Genomic DNA, 21,464 nt, shown 5'->3' with positions numbered 1-21,464 from the left:
CACAGACAACACAGCTAAAATAGTACATATATATATATATACATATACAAACCCAATTCCAAAAACAAGGGAACACTATACAAATTGTGAATAAAAACTGAATGCAATTATGTAGAAGTACCAAATTCCAATATATTGTTCAGAATAGAACATAGATGACAGGTCATAAGCGAAGATGGGTAGATAATCACCAATTCTTCCATTGTTGCGCAGAAAGATAGTGGAGAAATATCAGAAAGATGTTTACCAGCGAAAATTTGCAAAAAGGTTGAAGTAATCATCATCTACAGTGCATAACATCATCCAAAGATTCAGAGAATCTGGAACAATCTCTGTGAGTAAGGGTCAAGGCCGAAAAATCATACTGGATGCCCATGATCTTCGGGCCCGTAAACGCCACTGCACCGCAAACAGGAATGCTTTCTGTAAGGGAAATCACAGAAAGGGCTCAGCAATACTTCCAGAAAACATTGTGGGTGAACACAATCCACCGTGCCAGCCGCAGTTGCCAGATGAAACTCTACAGTACAAAGAAGAAGCCATTTCTAAAGCAGACCAAGAAGCGCAGGCGTTTCTCTGGGCCAGGGGTTATTTAAAATGCAGTGTGGCAAAGTGGAAACCTGTTTTGTGGTCAGACGAATCACGATTCGAAGTTCCTTGTGGAAAACTGGGGCGCTATATCATACTGACTAAAGAGGACAAGAACAACCCAAGTTGTTATCAGCACTCAGTTTATAAGCCTGCATCTGTGATCGTATAGGGTTGCATGAGTGTGTGTGGCATGGGCAGCTTCCACATCTGGAAAGGCATCGTCAATGCAGAAAGGTATATTCAGATTCGAGAAGACATATGCTCCCATCCAGGCATTATCACTTTCAGAGAAGATCTTGCATTTCTCAACATGATAATGCCAGACCACATGCAGCACCAATTATAACATCATAGCTACGTAGGAAAAGAATCCGGGTATTGAAATGGCCAGCCTGCAGTCCAATTCTTTCACTTATAGAGCACATTTGGCGCATCATAAAGGGGAAGCTGAAACAAAGAAAGCCCAAGACAGTTGAACAGTTAGAGAGACGCATGTTAGACAAGAATGGAACATCATCCTATTTCTAAACTTGAGAAACTCCCCAGACGTTTGCAGACTGTTGTAAGAAGAAGAGGGGATGCCTCACAGGTGAAAAGGGCCTTGTCCTAACTTTTTTGAGATTTGTTGACACCATGGAATTTAAAATCAACATAGTTTTTCCTTAAAATTCTACATTTTCCCAGTTAAAACTTTTGACCTGTTCTCTTTGTTCTGTTCTGAATAAAATAATCAAATTTGGCACTTCCACATAATTGCATTCAGTTTTTATTCACAAATTGTATAGTGTCCAAACTTTTTTTTAAATTGGGCATAAAAACATATATATATATATATATATATATATACATATATATATATATACATATATATATATGTGTATATATATATATATGTATATATATATATGTATATATATATATATATATATATATATATATGTATATGTATATATATATATATGTATGTATATATATATATATATATATATATATATATATATATATGTATGTATGTATATATATATATATATATATATATAACTAATTATAATTAGTTATAATTATAACTAACTATTCATATGTCCAATAGCCTATAGATCATTAAATGTTACTATTGCATAAGAGGCATAAATTAAAACATTTATCATAAAATGAAAAATGGAGGAAAATCTGGTGTTGTATTCATTATTAATATTTATGTAAAAGTAGTTCATAGATAGAAATGTATTAATGGGAATATTGCTTTAATGTTGTTAGTAGTATTTAAAAATAAGTCAAAATTGTATAATTGCCACCCCCCCCCCCCCCATTATTTGTTGTTTTACTATTATAACTACAGTACAAATAAATACATGCTACTTCTATTAATGCTATAGTATTAATATTTGGTTAATATGCATATTTATTTTTACATTTTATAATCTATTGTTAATAGTAATAGCAAGCGTATTATTTTTACGACTATTATAGTGCTATTTAATATATTATTTAGATATTTTTTCCAACAATGTAATTTGAAAAAATCTATCACTTACCACATGACTCACCAAGTGATTTACATTATTTAATTAAAATAAAATAAAGTAAATATAATTCTATTAAAAAAATATTACAGTTTGCATAGCGTTTCATTTTAACTCAAAAAATATTCGTATTTTTAAAACATTATTGCATTACCAAATTATGCCTCATGATGTCGTTGTTAAACTTCCACTCCCTGTCAAGACTGAGTGACGTCACACGTCAACACGAGCGGCACCTCTGGCCTGGAGACGTGCTAAGCTAAAGCTAACAGCTTGAAGCTACGATGTTTGCCGTAAAAAACCGAATCAAATTCAGCCCACTCGGCATCGCCACAGCAAGGCTGCTCTCCTCGAGTCCGGTCGAGAACCCTGTCGTGTTTCTGGACATCGAAGCGGACGGTGAGCCGCTGGGGAGAATAATCATTGAGGTAGCTAGCTAGCCATCTTGTTAGCATGGTTAGCTTCTCTCGAGGACCTTTGGTGTCCCCTGCAGGACGCCTGTGAACACTGTGTGCTTCTTTTGCTGTTTCTCTTACAGCTCAATGCAGACGCGGTGCCAAAGACTGCAGGTAAAGACAACATTATAAGGTAATTCCAGCTGCGATATAACTAATAAACGTGTTTTATTTCATAGAGAATTTCAGAGCTTTGTGTACAGGCGAGCATGGCTTTGGCTACAAGCGGTGTGTTTTCCATAGGATCATACCAAAGTTTATGTGTCAGGTGAGATTGGTATCACACTGCCTTAAAAAAAAGAAAGAAGAAGAAGTGTCTTTTAATGTTGTTTTGCATTATTTTGTTTTTGACGCTGTTTATGTGTTGCAGGGAGGAGATTTCACCCAACACAACGGCACTGGAGGAAAATCTATATATGGGAAAACATTCAAGGATGAGAACTTTAAGTTAAAACACACCGGAGCAGGTCCATTTGAATTGTATTTTATTTTATATTCCCTTTTGATGAACTACGGCTTCTCTTGAAGTCAACCAACACCCAGGCGTGATCATTATCTTTCAAATTTGTGTACAGTGAAATGCATATATGTGGTTCCGCATTCGCTGATTTTATAAAAGTAATATAATACAAGTAAACAATGCAGCTAGTTTTGCTTTGGTGCCATCTTGGTGCCAAGGAAAGTTGAAGTGATTTGAGGAGCTTTATTCACACAAAAGTAGTCATTTGCCGCCATCTTGTAATTTCAGTATACTGTAGTATAAAACAGTTTTGCTATTCATGGTAGGGCTCGGTCTCAAGTCACTATAGCTAGAATAAGACACTATCCTACGACATTATTACATCATCAGCAGCTATATCTTCAATATAGTTTTTGTTTTTTCTTAGTGTTTCTATCCTTTGTCCTGGTTTCTGGCGGATCACACATACCAAATGGTCAAATTGAAGTGTTCTCCCTCCATTCCGTTTAAAGTCAGCAAATGTCTGATTCTCGTATGTCTCTAAAAAATTATCTTGAGCGATTATCCTGTGGTGTGGAGTATGTCGAGTGATTTCTTCTCCCCAGTCTGCTCACAAAATGGTCATAATTGTATGTGTAAACCTGTACCCGCCTTAGAAAACAACTATAGCACAAAAACTTTAATCACTCACTGCTTAATTAAAAATAATAATAATGAACATGTCGGAAAAACATCAGATCATGTTTAAAAATAAAGGAAATAGCTCATCATTATATATTTGTTTAATTAAAACAATTGTTTAACCAACATTTTATTTCATATTTATCAATTTTAGGGAATCAACAAGCTCTGCAACACAAATAAATTGTACTGTACTTTTCAGTTGTGCTTTTGTTTCTTTTTCATTTTTACTGTATTACTTGCATGTCCACTAGGTGGTAGTACTGAATTTTTCTTCACTGTATTTGTCTGCTCTTTATAATCACCAACTAAATATCCTTCTTACAAGTGCCGAAATGAAATACAATTCAAAAAGCACTTCCTTTACAATAGTAATGGTAAACGTTGTGTTTGTTTTCATTGTGTAGGGACTCTGTCAATGGCCAACTCAGGCCCAAACACCAACGGCTCCCAGTTCTTTATCAGCACCACGAAAACCGAATGGTAAAATCATCTTCAATACTTTTAGTATAAACCATAACGCAAATGTGAAGCTGAAACAAAAGTGAAAATCAATCGGCACCATTGCCCACACATTGATTATATCTCGTCCTACCCTGTGGAATGTCCGCAAGAAGGTATAACCACTAGTTTAGTACATAACAGAACCAGTAGATCAAGGAAACCAATGGCAGTTGATGACAGAAACATTTTGAAAACTTAAGCATAAGACCCTCAAACAACTCTTTATACAATCAGGCAAAAAATAAAAAATAAATCTCCAGTGGGCAAGACCGAAAGTCATGAAATTAATAAAGTTGCAAACTTCTCATTAGCATTACAAGAACACCAGGTTGGAATTTGGCAAAGCGCACAAACGAGCCTCAAGAATCCTTTGGTGAAGTTTTATGGACTGATGAGACAAAGAAAACGGAAAGGATCTGCTTATGTTTCGCGACATAAATGTACAAGCTTACAGTATCTGTAAAATCCTGGATTGGCTGGCAACCAGTTCAGGGTCTACCCCACCTTCTGCCCCAAGACAGCTGAGATAGGCTCCAGCACCCCCGTGACCCTTGTGAGGAATAAGCGCTTAAGAAAATGGATATCTGTGAAATACAGCGGAGGCAACATCTTGGCTCGGCCTTCCATGGTTCCTTAAAGGGATAGACTCATTAATCTTAAATGATAATAAATGATGGTGGCACTGGAATTAGCTCAAAGATCTACATAAACATTTGACCTAATAAACTTCCAAAACAACAAGAGTTCACCAGGGCCAGGAAGTGAACAATTTTGAATTAGCCAAGTCGGTTTCTAAACTTTCAACGGTTTAAGTTTAGAAACTGGAGATGTCTATCTTTGCTAATAATACCTCCAAGTTTAGTTTTTTCTTTACAAATAGCGCTTCATATACAAAACAGCTGCACTCGAGCGTAACAACTGCCGTGTCCTGAGGTTTTTTTTTTTTCAATTCTTAATGGGGTTGTTCGGGAATTTGGTTAATCTCTTTTCGCCATGCTGGTTAATGCCTTTTCATTTGACATACGCCCGTCACACCTGACAATTTGGTGGCTGAACGAGTGGACTCAACTTTACGCCTGCTGGAACAATGTCTAAGCATTGGCGCAGGTAGTGTAACCTGATTTAGTAAATTCAGAAAACAACTTATCAAGTTCTCTGAATTGTTTATTCACGTAAATGCCCATCAAATCCTATGGAAAGTTTCAAACTATATCTATCTACTATAAACAAAAACAAAAAATCCCCAAAATGTGCACCTTGTAATGGAGTTCCTGTTTTGTTTTTTTGTCAGCAGGCTGGATGGCAAACACGTGGTGTTCGGACAGGTAATGTCAGGTATGGACGTTGTCTCAAAAATGGAAGCGTTTGGTTTACATGACGGCGGCGTGATCAAGAAAATAGTTGTTGCAGATTGCGGGCAAGTGAAATAGATTTTGAGGCGGGACTTTGGATAAAAGGTCTTCTCTGATTGTTTGCGTCTTGTGTGTCTTTCTTGCTTCATTCATCTAATGTGTTATCAAGTCCAGGATTATCCTTTTTAGTCCAAATCTTCACATTGTGAAATTCCTGCACCGCTCCTGCCAAATAAACGTCCGATGTACCCGCTCTGTCAGTCCACTCCGAGGACATTGGCTTGTGCCCCCCCACTTCTTTGCTACCTTCCTGGAAAACAGCCAGTGGCTTTTTTTAGACACCATCCGCTTCCTGGCCATCCCAGCAGGAAGTGACATCAGGTGACATCCATGTGGGAGGCACAGTGAGCGCTGGCTTAAATTTTCTGCACCAGAAAATGTCTTTGAGCTCATCCATGAGGCCGGCTGCTGCTGCTTACTTGCTGATACTTTATGAAAGTAAATAATAGAGACACTTTTTTTGCCCTGCAACCCCCGCCCCCCTTAAATAAAAGCCATCTGCATGCTGACCTTCCACCAGCGTGTTTGCGTTCTCACGTTACATGGTTGCCATGGAGACGCTGGCACGTTGTTCCGGCTCGAAATGTTGTAATAAACGTGACAGAATTTGGGCCCCCACCCTGGCTTTTAACACAGCTTGAAATGCATGAAAACTTTATGACAGCTTCACTGATGCTTTCTTTTAACAGCACGTAAATTTCCACACACACATTAGTATTTTTACAGTTACATTTATAACTTTTTTTTTAAACAAAGATAATTATACAAAATTGTGAAAAATATGATATAAAATATCCAACTAATTGGGTCATCTTTATGAGGTGCATGATTTTTTAAATGTAGATCAAGAATATAATTTGATAATAGTCAGCATTGAGTAATTATATTAAAAACATCCGATGAATAATGATAATTAGTGATACAATAAAATCTATATAATCTAATGAAATACAAATGAACGTGTGTCTAACACTAATTTTATATATGTTATAAATGTTATTATTTATATTTATGAAAACTACAAATATATGTATTGTATATATATCCATCCATCTTCTTGCCCTCACAAGGGTTGCAGGGGGCTCTGGAGCCTATTCCAGATGGCTTCAGGCAGTAGGCAGGGTTCACCCTGAACTGGTTGCCAGCCAATCGCATGGCACACAGAGACGAACAACCATCCAAAATCACACCTAGGGACAATTTGGAGTGTTCAATTAACCTGCCATGTATGTCTTTGGAATGTGGGAGGAAACCGGAATACCCTGAGAAAACCCACGCAAGCACGGGGAGAACATGCAAACTCCACCCAGGAAGGCTGAAGCCCGGACTCAATCTCACATCCTCTGCACTGGGAGACGGACGTGCTAACCAGTCAGACACAGTGCCGCCCTGTGTGTGTGCGTGTGTGCAGTGCGTGCGTGTGTGTGTATACATATTTATATATATGTGTGTGTGTATATATATATATATATATATATATATATATATATATATACAGTATATATATATGTGCGTGTGTGTATATATATATATATATACATAAATATATTATAAATATATACACACATATATATACACACACACACACACATATATATATATATACTGTATATATATAGCATCTCTAAAGTGCATTTTTTTTCTTACTTTGTGTAATGATGCAATATAATCATATGTTTATGAAATACATTTTCTCAAATGAACTAAACAATTTTGCCATAATGTGGATTTCCGTGCAAATGTACCAGTGGTCTTTCTTGACCTTCTAATAATTATTTTTTTTAAAGCGTGGAGAGTAAAGAAAAACACAACTCGCCTTCATCTCCTCGTTTCATTATTGACTGCATCTCCACAATTGGTGACGCCGATGTGATAACAGAAGCATTAAATGAGTCATTCTACTTGTTCTTTACTTTTCATTGATTCTGTTGCTTTGTTTTTGAAAACATTGAGCTTTAAGGCTATAAATACTTGTGTACATGTGATTTCTTAGTTGTTTTTTTAAATACATTTGAAATTATGTATCTACTTGATCTCATTTTTATATCACATCATTTGAATAAGGGTATGTCGGTTTTTATTTATTTGATTATTTATTAAAAAATTATCTCAATATCAGTTACTTTATAGTGCATGACCAAGCTTCCCTTAATTCAGATGATGCCCACCAAGTGCTGCTTTTTGTGTTAATCCAAACAAACAAGACCACACAAAAGGCCAAAAAGAAGGCATACTTTCAGTCAGACTTTTATTCATCAAAGTAGACATCACTAGGCAGCTAACAATTATTTCCTAGCAAACAAATAAGGCACATTTTGGAATGCCGTTTCATGGACATGAAAAACAGACCCACGGTCGGTCGACTCTCGGAACCATGAATGTCCTTTTTTTTTTCTCAGAAAACCTCCCAAGAGTCCTTTTTTGTTGGTTTTCTTTATGCAATGCTGTGTAAGTGATACACACATTCTGCTCTGAACACACGACATACATTCCGTAAATAGTATTCCAAAAGCTGTCAATGTAAAACTGCAACTAAAAAATAAAAATATTTAAATAGTAACACATGTAACATTGCACAAAGGTAATACTTGATTGGACACACATGCACATGCAAACTCTCAACTAGTTCTTTGTCATGAGCTAACAGCTAGCGATAACACTGGAACATCCCAAAATACATCAGCTCGAGACAAGCTGCGTCTCACAGTTTTAACGTGCTCATACAGTGGCGACGAGACATTCTGCATGTTAACACAGTATCATACTTTTTACCTCAAAACGATTATACATGTTTGTACATCAGCTCATAGTTAGTAACGCTAATACAGATTACTTAAAGAAAAAAATTACAATGATTTATAACTGAAGATTAATTATGTACCAGCTTTTTCTCTCTCTTTTTTTAATAATAATCTATGTAGACAATATTTTCTCCGTAGTGTAACTTGTTTGCATATTCTATACAAAAAGTGTTGTAAAAAAAAAAAAAAATTAAATCCATAAATACTTTTGCAGATTATTGTAAAACATCCAAGAAAATGAGAGCAAACTCTCAGCTAGGTTTACTTCTCAGCAAAGGCCCTTTTTCACACACACGTACACACCCGCACACAAAAAATATTTTAATATTGCATAACATTAAAAAAAAAGACGGCCATCAAATATATACATAAACATTGGTTCATAAAATATTTGTCATAACTCAAGTTAGCTTGCTATAAAAAAAATTCTACGTTTTGCAAAATAAACACATACTCTATATACTGTACGCTCATTTTTATAGGCTATATATATACTGAAAAGCTAATAGAAAAGTCAAGTATAAATGTAAATTCAAGACAAAAGAAGAGTTTTTTGTTTTTGTTTTTACTGCTTCCGTTTGCTCGTGATGTGCCGTTTACATCGTCACCAGGCTGACTTTTCAACTATGCTAGTTGCTACGCTACGGTTACGTCAAAAAGGCATCACTAGCGCACCATGGTGTGTTCAAAAGGCCTTCTGGTGTCTTCACAGTGCAGGGGTGTTAATAGATTAAAAAAATATGGTGCAAACAAATGTTTATTGTCACATATAATCAGCATTTGTGGGTTAAGTGGGCTTTTTATACCAGAGGTTTTAATGCAAAGCAGCCCAAATCGAATGCTCTCACAGGCCTGTTTTTTAAGTGTGTCCTCCCCACAATAATAATAATAAAAACAAGTATTGTTCCCATTTCCAATGATGAAACACTAAAATGAAAATGAACTTATTTCAAGATGCTTTCATGTGAGCTGATGAGCGTGCCTGAAACATTGCATTATGGAGAACGTAGGACCTGACATCATTGCTACACATCGGTCTGAACAAATTCAACTTTTCTTCCTCAATGCGACTTGCTTTTACATTTATCATAAGCAATTGTAAGATGTCCAGCGGTACACATTGTGGGTGTCTACGGTTGAGCAATTCGAGCAAACTTCAAGTCTCAGTTTGTAAGGATTCAAACAATATTTAGTGTTCTTAAGATGTAAGGACATAGTGTAGCCTTACAGTTCACGTTTATCATGGATATTCATTATCACAAGCTCCCAATTCTGTCTTAAAGACCCTGTAAAGTGAAATCAGAGATGTGTTTCAAGATAAAGATATTTGCTGAAAATGTGCAAAGACTGAAAACTTCAGTGTGTAGCGCTTCGCTAGCTAGCTAGCTATGCCTACACCCCGAAAAAGTTTTCCCTGGATGCCACATTTCATAGAACAGTTAAATTTTTCTTTTTTAAATTCCCAACTTTTATGTCTTTTGTTATTCAGGCTACGTAAAACATCATGAGTACATAACTAGCATGAAATATGTGCTCAAATATTTATCAGATGTTTTGAGCAACATGCTAAATGACGTGTGCCACCATTTTTAATAAACCTTTCCTTTAAGTGTCTCTGTTACATGGACCGACACAACATCGAGTGAGGAGGTCTGCGGTGAGCCTCCGGAATCATGCTAGCTCACGAGCTAGCTGTTAGCTAGCGCCCCTCGTCAGGTAAGGGAAAGCCCCGTGATGACTCAGTATGATATAGTCCAGCCACAAGAGGATTTAGATGGATATGTTTTTGTGGCTCAAACATGTGGATAATATGAAAGAGCTGTAGTGGTATTTGATTGACAGATAAGTGAGGCGTGGTTTCAGCACATTGAGAGGGCATGCTTGCCCACAGCATTAGAGGAGCAGAGACAGCAGCTTGATTTTTTTTTTCATGATTTTGAAGCCTCACTTTATATAACATAGCAATTTGTTTTAATTGTTTAAATTTGGCAGGCTTCATGTCTGTGCTGTTTTAAATGTATAAGACTTTTCACGTTACAGGGACTTAAATAAGTAAGGAAGTAAGTTGCACTTGATAACTGTAGGGAGAACCCTACAGCAAACCTCCGTTGTTTTGTTTTTATTTTAACTTTGCCACACCTCCTACTCAATTTATGTCAATTTTTTTTTTTTTTAAACTTCATTTCAAACCTTCTATGCATCACAGTAAACACATCTACTGCACCAAATTGACTTCCCCTACTTTTTTCTTCAACTCATCCAAGGCACATACACTATGTTACAGTATAAAAAAATATTATGACTGCCATTTGTAGTGCTAATACATACATATTTATATATATATACATTTTCAATCAGTGGAAATTGCATTAAGTATATCCTCTGTAGTTGACACTATTGTACTACTGTACATGTAAAGCAGTTAAAAGCATTTGAAAGTAATCCCCGCCCTAAAACCAACGTTGTCATATTACATATATCATTACAATACATGTGAGTATTAGGGCCACACTGAATTGTAAAATGAACATTACATTACTAAAGAATTAATTTGTTATATGATGAGAAAAACAAATACATTTTACAATAACTTTTTTCTCAGAATACTATAATATGCCACTTGAGTCTCGTAACACTAGGTTTTTGGGTTGTTTTTCCCCCCGGTAATATTTGTAAATGAATCTTGTGATGTCACAATGTTTGTCATGAAATACTATTTTAGTTACCCAATTTTAAGTTTGGAGTAGTACCACTTAATCTTCAAAACATTTTTTTTATGCCACTACTTTAGTCTCAACATTAAAACCTTTTTTCTTGTAATATACAACATCATTTTTAAGACTAAGACAAATATGGCGACTTTCTCTGACCAGTCACCCCTTGAATCTCATAACGTTACATGTTCTTATTTTTCCACAATGTCTTGTAACATTACATTTTTTTCTGGTAGTATTACAAATTTAGTCACATAACACAAAGCTTTAAGTCTCATAAAATGTAATTTTTTTTCTAAAGATTAACACTTGGGTCTTCTTTTTTTCCTTGTAACTTGACTTTTTTCTTTTCAGGATGGCCCTATCATTCCTTCGAATCACGATGACGTTTTGTTCCTCCCTTTATTCTTTTTTGTTGTTCTTGCCCAGCCTTTAAACGGCTACTTTCCCACCAACCTTCATCAACCCTCTTTGCACTTTTTATACGACAATCAACTGTTGTACAAAATCTTCAGTATTTTCCATTTAGTTTCAGTGCCTCCAGCAAGCATGAAAGTGGCACAAAAATCTCCTTTAAACAACGACAAATATGTTCACTCTATGCATGATGAGCAATTCTTGTTTTAAAAACGTTGTAACCAAAAACTGCATGGACGGTTTCTGAACATCACGGAGCGATACTAAGCCTACAGTAGTTTCCAAAGACATGTGGAAGCAGTTATACAATGCAGAATACAAAAAATATATATATATAATATATATTTTTTCCTGTCCCAGTTCAAAGTCAAATTGCACACTAGACGAGAAGAAAATAAATAGGCCACATGTAAGCTCGGGATGTATGGCACATTATCCCTCAGTTAATTCACAGTTAATAAAGATGTGCTGCTGACCCTAAATGTGGTGTTTGCGTATATACAAACAATGCACGGACACACTTCACTTGGCAGGAAAATGGAAGGCAGATTTCTGTAAACACAAAGGTGACAAACCCCAAAATGAGGTCAACTATGACTGTAACATGAGCCTAATGAGAAAATGCTTGAGTGGGTTTTCCTGCACAAAAAGCTGATGGCCACAAATGTATTCCTCTGGTTTTTCCTGAATGTCATCCCTTAAAACCGTGACAAGATTTGAGGGCCGATGGAGCGGAGGATGACTGGTAAAGCGTTCTTGCTCTCGGACCACAGCGACAGGAGACGTTTATTGCACACGGCGGCAGTAGTAACCCAGGACTTTACATTTCTCACACAGGTGTTGAGGGTGCTCTTTGCTCTGGTCGGACACGTCCAGGCCGTCCGGTTTCTCCAACGGACGCTGCGGGCGCAAAACACACACACAAGAGTACGAGTGAGTCATGTTTAACACATCATAAATCCTGGCAAGTTTATTGGGCCTATTAGGTTTGGATTCCCTCCCACGTTTTGCACTGGCTAACGGGACTCTAAACGTAAAACAGAGATATGCACCAATTTAACAACGTGGTACTGGCAAGCGTTCATTTGATTTGGTGCACCTACTTTAACAGTACATACATAGCAATTATTCTTTCACTTAAGTGGCCCAATGAAATAAATGTATACTGATGTGTGCACTGATGACATAAAAGTAGAAAAAGTTGACGTATGAGAAACCATTATGTGCTTTAAAAAGAAGAAGAAAAAGAAATAAGTGATGTTTTGGCTGTTAGTTTACACAATAATAAAAAAAAAACTACTAATCTAGTAGGTTAAAATCAAATTAACCAATAGATTGGTCAGACATTGACCATTCCGGGTGGATACAGGCATACCAATTTTATTAGTTAGCCAAACAACCAATAAAATTCGTTACAGTAGAAAGTAAGTCTAGATAGATCACTTGGAAATATATTTATTGTATCAATTTACTGTATTGCAATGTATTTATCGATTATGTGATTCCAATATATTCTAATATATAAATATAGTATTTAAAAATAGAAATGTGTGTCTAGATAGATCACCAGGCATGACCAGCTCAGTGGCCTAGTGGTAGAGCGTCTAACCTGAGATTGGGAGGTTGTGGGCTCAATCCCTGGCTGGGTCGTGCTAACGACTATAAAAATGGGAAGCATTTGCCTCCCAGTTTAACACTCCGCCTTATGGGTTGGCATTGGGGTGTTATATCACCAAATGATCGCGGAGAATTTATTTCACTTCATTTATGTGGGTGTGACAATCAGTGGTACTTTTTTTTCCAAGAATCCCACGGGTCACGGGATTCCCCCCCAAAATGTCAGCCTCTAACATAGATTAACCAATATCTTGGTCAGAATGACCAATTTCTATCGGTTGGCCCAATCACCAATATATATTGGTTGAAAACACCTACCATTTTAGAGTGGTTGTTTTAACCAAAGGATCTGTGGGACACATAACTACCAGCGAGATTGGTCAAATTTAACCATTTTTTTTGTGTGTGTGTGTTGGGGGTCAATTTGACCAATCTGTTTTTAGGATGTTGTTTTGACCAATTCTTGGTCTCTTAGCCAATTAAATCAATCAGAATATACATGAGAGGGTGACGTGGACCTTGTAGCATGCCCTGGAATTTTATTTGAGCATTTATGGCTGACGCAGATTTGCGGTTGTTATGAAATAAATGACGCGATTGACGACAGCGCGGGAGGAATTCGAATCAGTGTAACGAGTCAACAGTGACAAGAAATATGTTTGCAGACAATGAAATATGTTTGTAGACAATGAGGATGTTGAAAATTTTGACGGCTTTGTAACGGAATGGAGGACAAAAAATTACCACTTGATCCCCCGAGGTTATTACAACTGCGCTCCAGCGTTGAAGGTAAATATATTTGGCGTTATATACCCGCAGATGCAGCATTTGTTTGTTGATTTTTTTTAAAATATATATTGAAGGTTTATATTAATAAACTTGGGTTTGTGTGATCGCCACAGGTGTAAGCTTAGAATTTTGGGGGGAATTATGTTTCTATCTGCTTCAGGAGCTGAGGTATCAATTATTTTTTAATATTGCTGAATTTCCAGGAAAACCAGGGGGGTGACTCAAAAATCACCCTTAGGTTATAGAGGCATGTTTTGCCAGGCACATTGGGCCTTAATGGGTTAAAATTACTTAGTGAGGTTAACTTAATTGATATTTGCATTTATTTGTTCCATGTCGGGTCGCGGGGGCAGCAGCTTTAGGAGGGAAGCCCAGACTTCCTCCGGCGGGATCCCAAGGTGTTCCCAGGCCAGCCGAGAGACATAGTCACACCAGCAGGTCCTCGGTCGTCCGTAGGGCCTCCTGCCGGTGGGACACGCCCGGAAAACCTCTCCAGGGAGGCGTCAAGGAGGCATATGAATCAGATGCCCGAGCCACCTCAACTGGCTCCTCTCCACGCGGAGGAGCAGCGGCTCGACCCTGAGACCCAGCAGAACGAGGGAGTCCCCAGAGGGAGCACTCTCCAGCACACCCTCCAAGGACTCCAAAAAGGTTGGGTACTCTGAACTGCTGTTTGGTGCATATTCACAAACAACAGTCAGGACCCGTCCCCACACCCAAAGGCGGAGGAAGGCTACTATCTCGTCTATTGTGGTTAAACCCCAACGTACAGGCGCCAAGCCGGGGGGCAATAAGTATGCCCACACCTGCTCTGCACCTCTCACCATGGGCAAATCCAGAGTGGAAGAGAGTCCAACCCCTCTTGAGAAGATTGGTATCAAAACCCAAGCTGTGTGTGGAGGAGAGTCCGAGACTATATCTAGTCGGAATTTCTCTGCCTCACACACCAGCTCCTTCCCCGCCAGAGAGGTGACATTCCATGTTCCAAGAGCTAGCTTCTGTAGCCGAGGATCGGACTACCAAGGTCCCCGCCTTTGTCTGCCGCCCAGCCCACTATGCACCCGACCCCTTTGGCCCCTCCCACCAGTGGTGAGCCCATGGGAAGGGGGACCCACGTTGCCTCTTTGGGCTGTGCCCGGCCGGGCCCCATGTGTGCAGGCCCGGCCACCAGGCGCTCGCCAACGAGCCCCACCTCCCGGCCTGCCTCCAGAGATGGGCCCCGGTGACCCGCACCCGGGCAAGGGAAACGTCTGTCCATATATTGTGTTCATCATAAGGGGTCTTTGAGCCGTGCTTTGTCTGGCCCCTCACCTAGGACCTGTTTGCCATGGGGGACCCTGCCAGGGGCATAAAGCCCCTAGACAACATACTGTAACTCCTAGGATCATTGGGACACACAATATTCCTCCACCACGGTAAGGTGCTGGCTCACGGAGGAGCTGGGCCCCCTTTTATTCTTTTCCGTTACATTCTGACTTTCATCTTGAACCAAGTATATCTTTTTGTGTAATACAATTTATATTTTTACCACTTCAAACATTTTTCTGGTCACATATCTTTTTTTGTTTGTTTTTGTCGTAATCTTACAACTTGTCATGTTGGCATGTACATCACAGAAAGAAAACAGCAACATGGTGGACTCACAGTGCTTTGTACTTTTCCATCATAGCTATGGAGAAAGTAAGCATCATTTTTGCGGGTCTTTCTCGCCTGCGTGAAACTTCAAATCCAATTTCCTTGGTGTTTTTGTGTGGATGTTCCCTAATTTAAGCCCCATGCATGCGGCTGACCCTTCCAAAAAATGGCCAATGGGTAAGAAAGTCAAAGCAATCCGAGCCTTCTCAATTAAAAAGGCACATGACTGTGCGAGTCAACAGCATACCACATGAATTTCTTAGATAAGGAAAGATGAATGGTGAAGCTTGATTTATGAGATTTTTTTATAAGGTTTGTATGCTTTCAGATGATGTTTTAGACATTGTTGTGGTTCGTATATCTGGTTTGTCTTGGCCCAGAATTTACTTGTATTAATGGCGTAACACTGAACAAACAGCCTTTACGATTTAGTGTCGTTTCTGAGTGTTCCTGCTAGGAGACATCTGTCTTTGAAGATGTTAAGCAGCGCCTCTTTTTCAGCTGCTTTTATGTGGATGATTGGTGGACTATTATTTGCAACGTGAAGCAGGGGAGTGGAGGAGGCTGCATGGCCTCACAGTGTGGAAGTTATGCGCTTGATCTGAAATGCCAAATATACTACCGACTGACTGACTGACTGACTGACTGGCCTTGCTATTATTTGCCCATCTCATGTATATGGATGCGATTAGAAAGGACATATTTAGTCCATTTATGGGGACTGTCGGCTGGCATGAGAGGAATCTATAATTGTGTGATATTGCTAACGCATGGAATGTGCTTTCTTTCACATGAAACAAGCATCATGGAAACAAGATGGATGCATATTAAAGCCAGGGATAAAGATAGCTAGCTGAGTCATCTGAAATAGATGCCTTCTTATTTTATAGACATCATTACCATGTCATACACTGCCTGCACAGCAGACGTGGTATCTGTAAATATGGTGGGCATTAAAGAGCCTAAGAAAAAATGGTACGCCACACGAGTGGGAAGAAAGAAAGTTTGTGATAATAAATATGCATACATGGATTAGCAGCATAGCCAACAAGTGGTTAGCAGGTTTAGCAAGTGCTGAGATTCAGGGTTTTAACCTTGCCTGGTACTATCTCCAGCTGAATAAATAACTGCCACAGCCACTATATGAGGAAATATAAAGTAGTTCATAACATGATAAAATCTCATTAGTCTATGACCTTTCCATTGTTTGGTAGTATTATGACTTATACTAACATTTAATGTTGCCAGTGAAGCAAAGCAGAGAGTGATATTGTAAAGCGGTGCCTCAAGAAGTAGTCCTCATTTCATTCAGAATGTGGAATTGGAAAAATGTGTAAAATTATAAATATTAAAAGATGAATTGTTTGAGATGAGTATCGCTTCCTTCTCATGAGCGAGTCCTCTTCACTTCTAGCCCTGTGAAGAACATTTGTGTTTGTTTTTGGAAAAAGCAGCATCTTGATTAATAAAATGTCATGGTGTTTTCATCATTCAGTTAGAGGGGAATTCCAATAGCTCCCGAGCAGAATTACTCAAGAGCAACTCATAGTATGTTCACGTCCTAAATAAAGCAATATTTATTTTAGAATTTGATGGAATCCAGGAAATGCAATTAGTTTACTGTGAGTTGGTTTAATGTCAAAAAGGCTAAACTAGTTGTTGATACTGTGTTTTTGATTACATTCTAAATGGGACCATATGTGATATCCTCGATTAAACACGCAGCCATGAAGTCTTAGTCACACCCTCAAAAATCATGTTTGCCCTCACAAAAATCATGAACCTATCTGAACTTATCTACATCAGCCATCTTGTGACAAAATCTGAATAATTGTTGCCTATGCAGGAAGAAATAAGTTTCCTGAAAAGTCAACCGTTTAGCTGCTTACTGAGCTCAGATTTCAAATCCAAATTCCAAATTTCCATGCAATTTACAGGAATTCTGGTGAAATGTGAAGAAATCTTTTGAGAGTTGAAGTTTTTGGAGATATAGCGTAAATGGCACAAAAAGTCTTGCAACGAAGTCTCACGTGATTTAGGAAATCTCAAAATTTGAATAAGTATCACGCGAGCGCTGAAGTAGTCTTGCAAGATTCAGTAAATTGCGCATAATTTCAATTGGGCAAGAATCAAAAGATGTGGGGGAAAAAATCTTGTGAGAGTTCAATGGGTTTGTGTGATTTTGCAGAATTCTTAAGAAGTTTCATGAGATTTAGTGCAAGTGATTTAGCAGAAGTCTCACAAGATACGAGAAAGACTTGTGAGACTCCTACAACTACCCCGATATATGAGGATGTGTTTCTTGTTCTAGCAGAAGTCTCACAAAATGTGAAGAAGTCTAGCACGATTTCACATAAGTATCATGAGATATGAGGAAATCTTGTGAGAGTTAAAGAAGTCTCTCGCATACCACAATTTAGTAGAAATATTGCAAGATGTGATGAATTTTTGTGAGATTTGAAGAAGACTCGCGTGATTTAATGCAAATCTCACATAGTGTGACAAAGTCTCGTCTGATTTATTGGAAGTCTTGCATTTATTAGTAATAGTCTTGCGAGATTTGAGGATGATTCCACTTAAATCATTCACTCCCAGCCATTTTCACGGAAGCAACCCTCCTTAGCTCCAGACTGTTTTACTGTATTTTGATTGATTTCGCATGGCCCACAGAATATTGTGTTCTATAGCTATAAAAACATGGAACCTACCAAAGGAATGATTAGAGTCTTTTCTTTCATCAGGAAAAAAAAGTATATTTGTATCTGTTTCCATTTTGCAGTAATTAGCATTAGATGTCAAAAAGAGGTTGTTGCAACATGGCTGCTGCTGGCCATTTTTTGTAATAACTACCATTGCTTTAAGCCACCTCTTCATGTCAGAAGCTGCATCAAAGCCTTCTGTATGCTGTTTTATTAAAAAACAAATACAAAACAAAAAACATAAAAAACGTATAAATATGATTTTGAGAGTGAAGGACAAAGTATTAAAAAACATATTTACACATTTTGGGGTTTGAATGACTTAATGTTTAACGGATTGAAATCCAAAAACGGTTTGAATTGTGGGACATTTTCATGAAAATGTTAGTCCGTTTAAGGTTCATTGTAAACATTTGCAGTCCCGTCATTTCTCTGGGGGATTATATAAATGACACGTTTATTTCAGATCCAGACCATTTTGGGCAAGGAAAAAGGACTTTATTGAGGTCAAAGGTGGCATACCTGCTTGTGTGGATAGACGTTGATGTGGCACTTGATACATTCTTGTCCCATGTTGGCCCACGAGTTACCACTCATCCACTTCCTCTTACACTTTGGACACTTGTACTCGCCAAAGCATCTCTTTTTGCCCTGGTAGGGGGTCAGGCCTTCTCCTTTGGGTCGGGCCTGCACACAACAAAGCCATCAAAATTGAATACACTCCAAGCGTTTCTTGCTTCCATTCCATGCCGTTCGATTTAGCCGCAGAGTAACGATAATAATATTTGACAAACGAGTGTGTCTACCCTTTCATTGCTAATATAACAATCTTCACCAATCCCGTACATAGTGACACGCAGGTGGCTCAGCGTGCGCTTGTGCAAATGACGCACACTTCCATTGCAGCTGTAAGATGAAATCATTCATATGATTCTCGTGAGGGAGATGATGGAGAACAGTCGCTCGAGAGAAATCGAGCTGGGAGGAGCACGCTCCTCTGATTCCATGTTGGCAACTTGATTTAGGCCACGACAAGGGAGGGAATTCACAAACAAAATGTTTGTCGTCAAGAGGATACATCTAGGATAGAAGAATCTTACCAGAACACGAACCTATTCAAGACATAATACTTCCCTTGTGTATCACCTAAATTATGTAAAAATAAATAAATAATAATAATCACTCCCTCAATCTGTATTGTTTTTTTAATCCAAATTTGAACCAAAATTAAATGGTCCACAAAGTTTCCCAGAAAGTTGTTCATGGATGTTTTTGCAACATCTTGCAAAAATAAACAGGAAAACTAATAAACCAAATATTTACTTTGCACTTTTTCACACTTGATGCTGGTAATCAGCGCGTTGTTAAGTTTCCTGCAAGACTTCACATTGCTTCCATTAGTGCCTTTGACATTGGACACATATTTTAGCGAGCGCATAAGAGGTATAGGGTCAGTCATGAGTGTGGGGGTGCATCGCGCATTCCCAGCCTTCGCCCCTGCTCGTGTGTGAGTAATAACAAGTCTAATCAGCAGCATCTGGCGCTGTCTTAACAGACGTCAACGCTTTGCATCAGCACCGGCAAAGGCGGTCATAAGCACCAACGGCTGTGCTTGTATGTGGCCCCCAAAGCCGAATGACCTCAACCCCTACTTTGCCCCACCCAACCCGACTCACTGCCAGCCTCGCATCTCCAGCACTGACAACATGCAGGCTGGAAAATGTGACTTTGCATTAAACAAGACACGTGTGATGACATTTTGTTTTGGTGCACTCTGTCTACTTAGACATTGACTGCCATTGCAATGGCTCATTATTAAAATATACAGGGAATGTAAAAAGTCTTCACACTCCTGTCAAAATGGGAGGCTGTGAGGAAGACTACAGTAACATTAAAGAATCTTTAAGAATTTCTGGGACAAAATATTCAGTTTTATTTAAGCTACTGCTGGGTCAAAAATAACTCAATATTGGTAAAATATATATATATATTTTTTAAATGGACCATCCATTTGACCCAACTTTCTGGGTGGTTTGTGCAAAACAACCCCCCCCCCCCTTTATTATTATTTTTTTAACCAGAATTTTATTATTTTTGACCCAGCAGTCAGGGTCTGGACTCTGTCTGGACGATGGGACAGCACAGACAGAAACATGTTCTTAATCCTAAATTTTGCACAAAAAAACAAAAACAAAATACAATAAGCAATACAGATAACATTGGGTAGCAACTGAGCCAGGACCAATTTGAGACATGTCCAACAGAGCACTCTCAAAACTTCTTGGCCAAAAATAGTCCAGTACTGGTCAAAAATTGGACTGACCCACTACTTGGGTCAATTTGATGCAATTTAGGGTTGATTTGTTTCAAAACAACTCAAGTTTTGGGGCTGTTTTATATAGAATGTTGGGTCAAATTGACCCAGATAGAGCAGGTCCTATTTATTTATTCACCAAAAATGGGTTATTTTTGACCCAACAGTTTTAAGGGTGAGTGACACAAAACAAATTCCTAGAATTTTTTTTCTAAATTGAAAGTACTTCTGAGGTCAATGCCACTTATTTTTTACCCAGTAGGCAGTGTTTGTAGTTGAGCTAACATTTAAACTAAGAATCAACATAGTTTCATTAAAAAAAATAAAAAATAAAATCTAGTTGGGGTAATCAAAACTGATCAATTTTACAAAAAAAAAAAAAAAACATACCTGCAACAGTCAAACTTTTTGACTACAGTTAAAGTCAGGCAAACAGCCAAACATTATTTTTAGTACAATTTGCTCAACTCACATCTCCCCTGCATGCTCCAACTAAACAGCCGGAGAGAAAAAGCTGTCCTCAGGATCATTCCTTTCTGGCTCCACGCTGCTACTAAGCTCAAATCTTGACTTTTGGCCTCGCTGCACACTCCGTCTGCAGCTGTATGTTTTCATTGGGGATAAAGCTCCCTTTGGAAGATGCTCATAATGTGCACAGAGCAAGCAAATCCTCTGTAAGTTGATGACTAATTGCTTTTGATTCCGGCAGATTCGCTTGATGCAGTCTATTGGGGTAAAACAGTCCAAAACATATGACTAAATCGAATGAATAGAATATAAATTTATATTTGTGTCATACACCAAACGTGCCTCGCCCACATGTGCTAACAAGACTATAAATTTTATAATACA

General features: G+C 38.2%; 2 protein-coding genes across 3 annotated transcripts in view; one reads left to right on the top strand and one right to left on the bottom strand.

Moving 5' to 3' along the window:
* Positions 1–2,320: 2,320 nt before the first annotated feature.
* ppifa (peptidylprolyl isomerase Fa) lies at positions 2,321–7,034 on the top strand. 2 transcript variants are annotated; one of them, XM_077581233.1, is made up of 6 exons: positions 2,321–2,542; positions 2,653–2,683; positions 2,749–2,837; positions 2,940–3,036; positions 4,118–4,193; positions 5,509–7,034. In XM_077581233.1, exons 1-6 carry the CDS (start codon positions 2,399–2,401, stop codon positions 5,642–5,644), a joined length of 573 nt encoding a protein of 190 aa, XP_077437359.1. In that variant the 5' UTR covers positions 2,321–2,398; the 3' UTR covers positions 5,645–7,034. The 2 variants fall into 2 exon arrangements, with proteins under 2 accessions (XP_077437359.1, XP_077437358.1); XM_077581232.1 differs by having other exon boundaries at positions 5,506–7,034.
* An 823-nt stretch (positions 7,035–7,857) lies between these two features.
* The window catches only part of zcchc24 (zinc finger, CCHC domain containing 24), a 43,222-nt gene continuing 29,615 nt past the window's right edge, over positions 7,858–21,464 (bottom strand). The window contains exons 3-4 of the mRNA XM_077581231.1: positions 18,821–18,985; positions 7,858–12,458 (exon numbers count right to left, since the gene is read on the bottom strand). Of these exons, the coding sequence (XP_077437357.1) occupies positions 12,345–12,458; positions 18,821–18,985 (279 nt within the window). The 3' untranslated portion in view covers positions 7,858–12,344. The remainder of the gene's footprint in view (positions 12,459–18,820; positions 18,986–21,464) is intronic.

This window comes from Vanacampus margaritifer, chromosome 12, assembly GCF_051991255.1.
Source record: "Vanacampus margaritifer isolate UIUO_Vmar chromosome 12, RoL_Vmar_1.0, whole genome shotgun sequence".
In the NCBI taxonomy this organism is placed as follows: domain Eukaryota; kingdom Metazoa; phylum Chordata; class Actinopteri; order Syngnathiformes; family Syngnathidae; genus Vanacampus; species Vanacampus margaritifer.
This window is presented reverse-complemented; position numbering and strand designations above follow the sequence as displayed.

What these genes read in the sequence shown, in the direction of transcription:
- ppifa (XM_077581232.1), top strand. Translation starts at nt 2,399, where the DNA reads ATGTTTGCCGTAAAAAACCGAATCAAATTCAGCCCACTCGGCATCGCC. An exon ending in TGGGGAGAATAATCATTGAG is followed by an intron (nt 2,543 to 2,652) that starts GTAGCTAGCTAG and finishes TTTCTCTTACAG; the next exon opens with CTCAATGCAGACGCGGTGCC. An exon ending in TACCAAAGTTTATGTGTCAG is followed by an intron (nt 2,838 to 2,939) that starts GTGAGATTGGTA and finishes TATGTGTTGCAG; the next exon opens with GGAGGAGATTTCACCCAACA.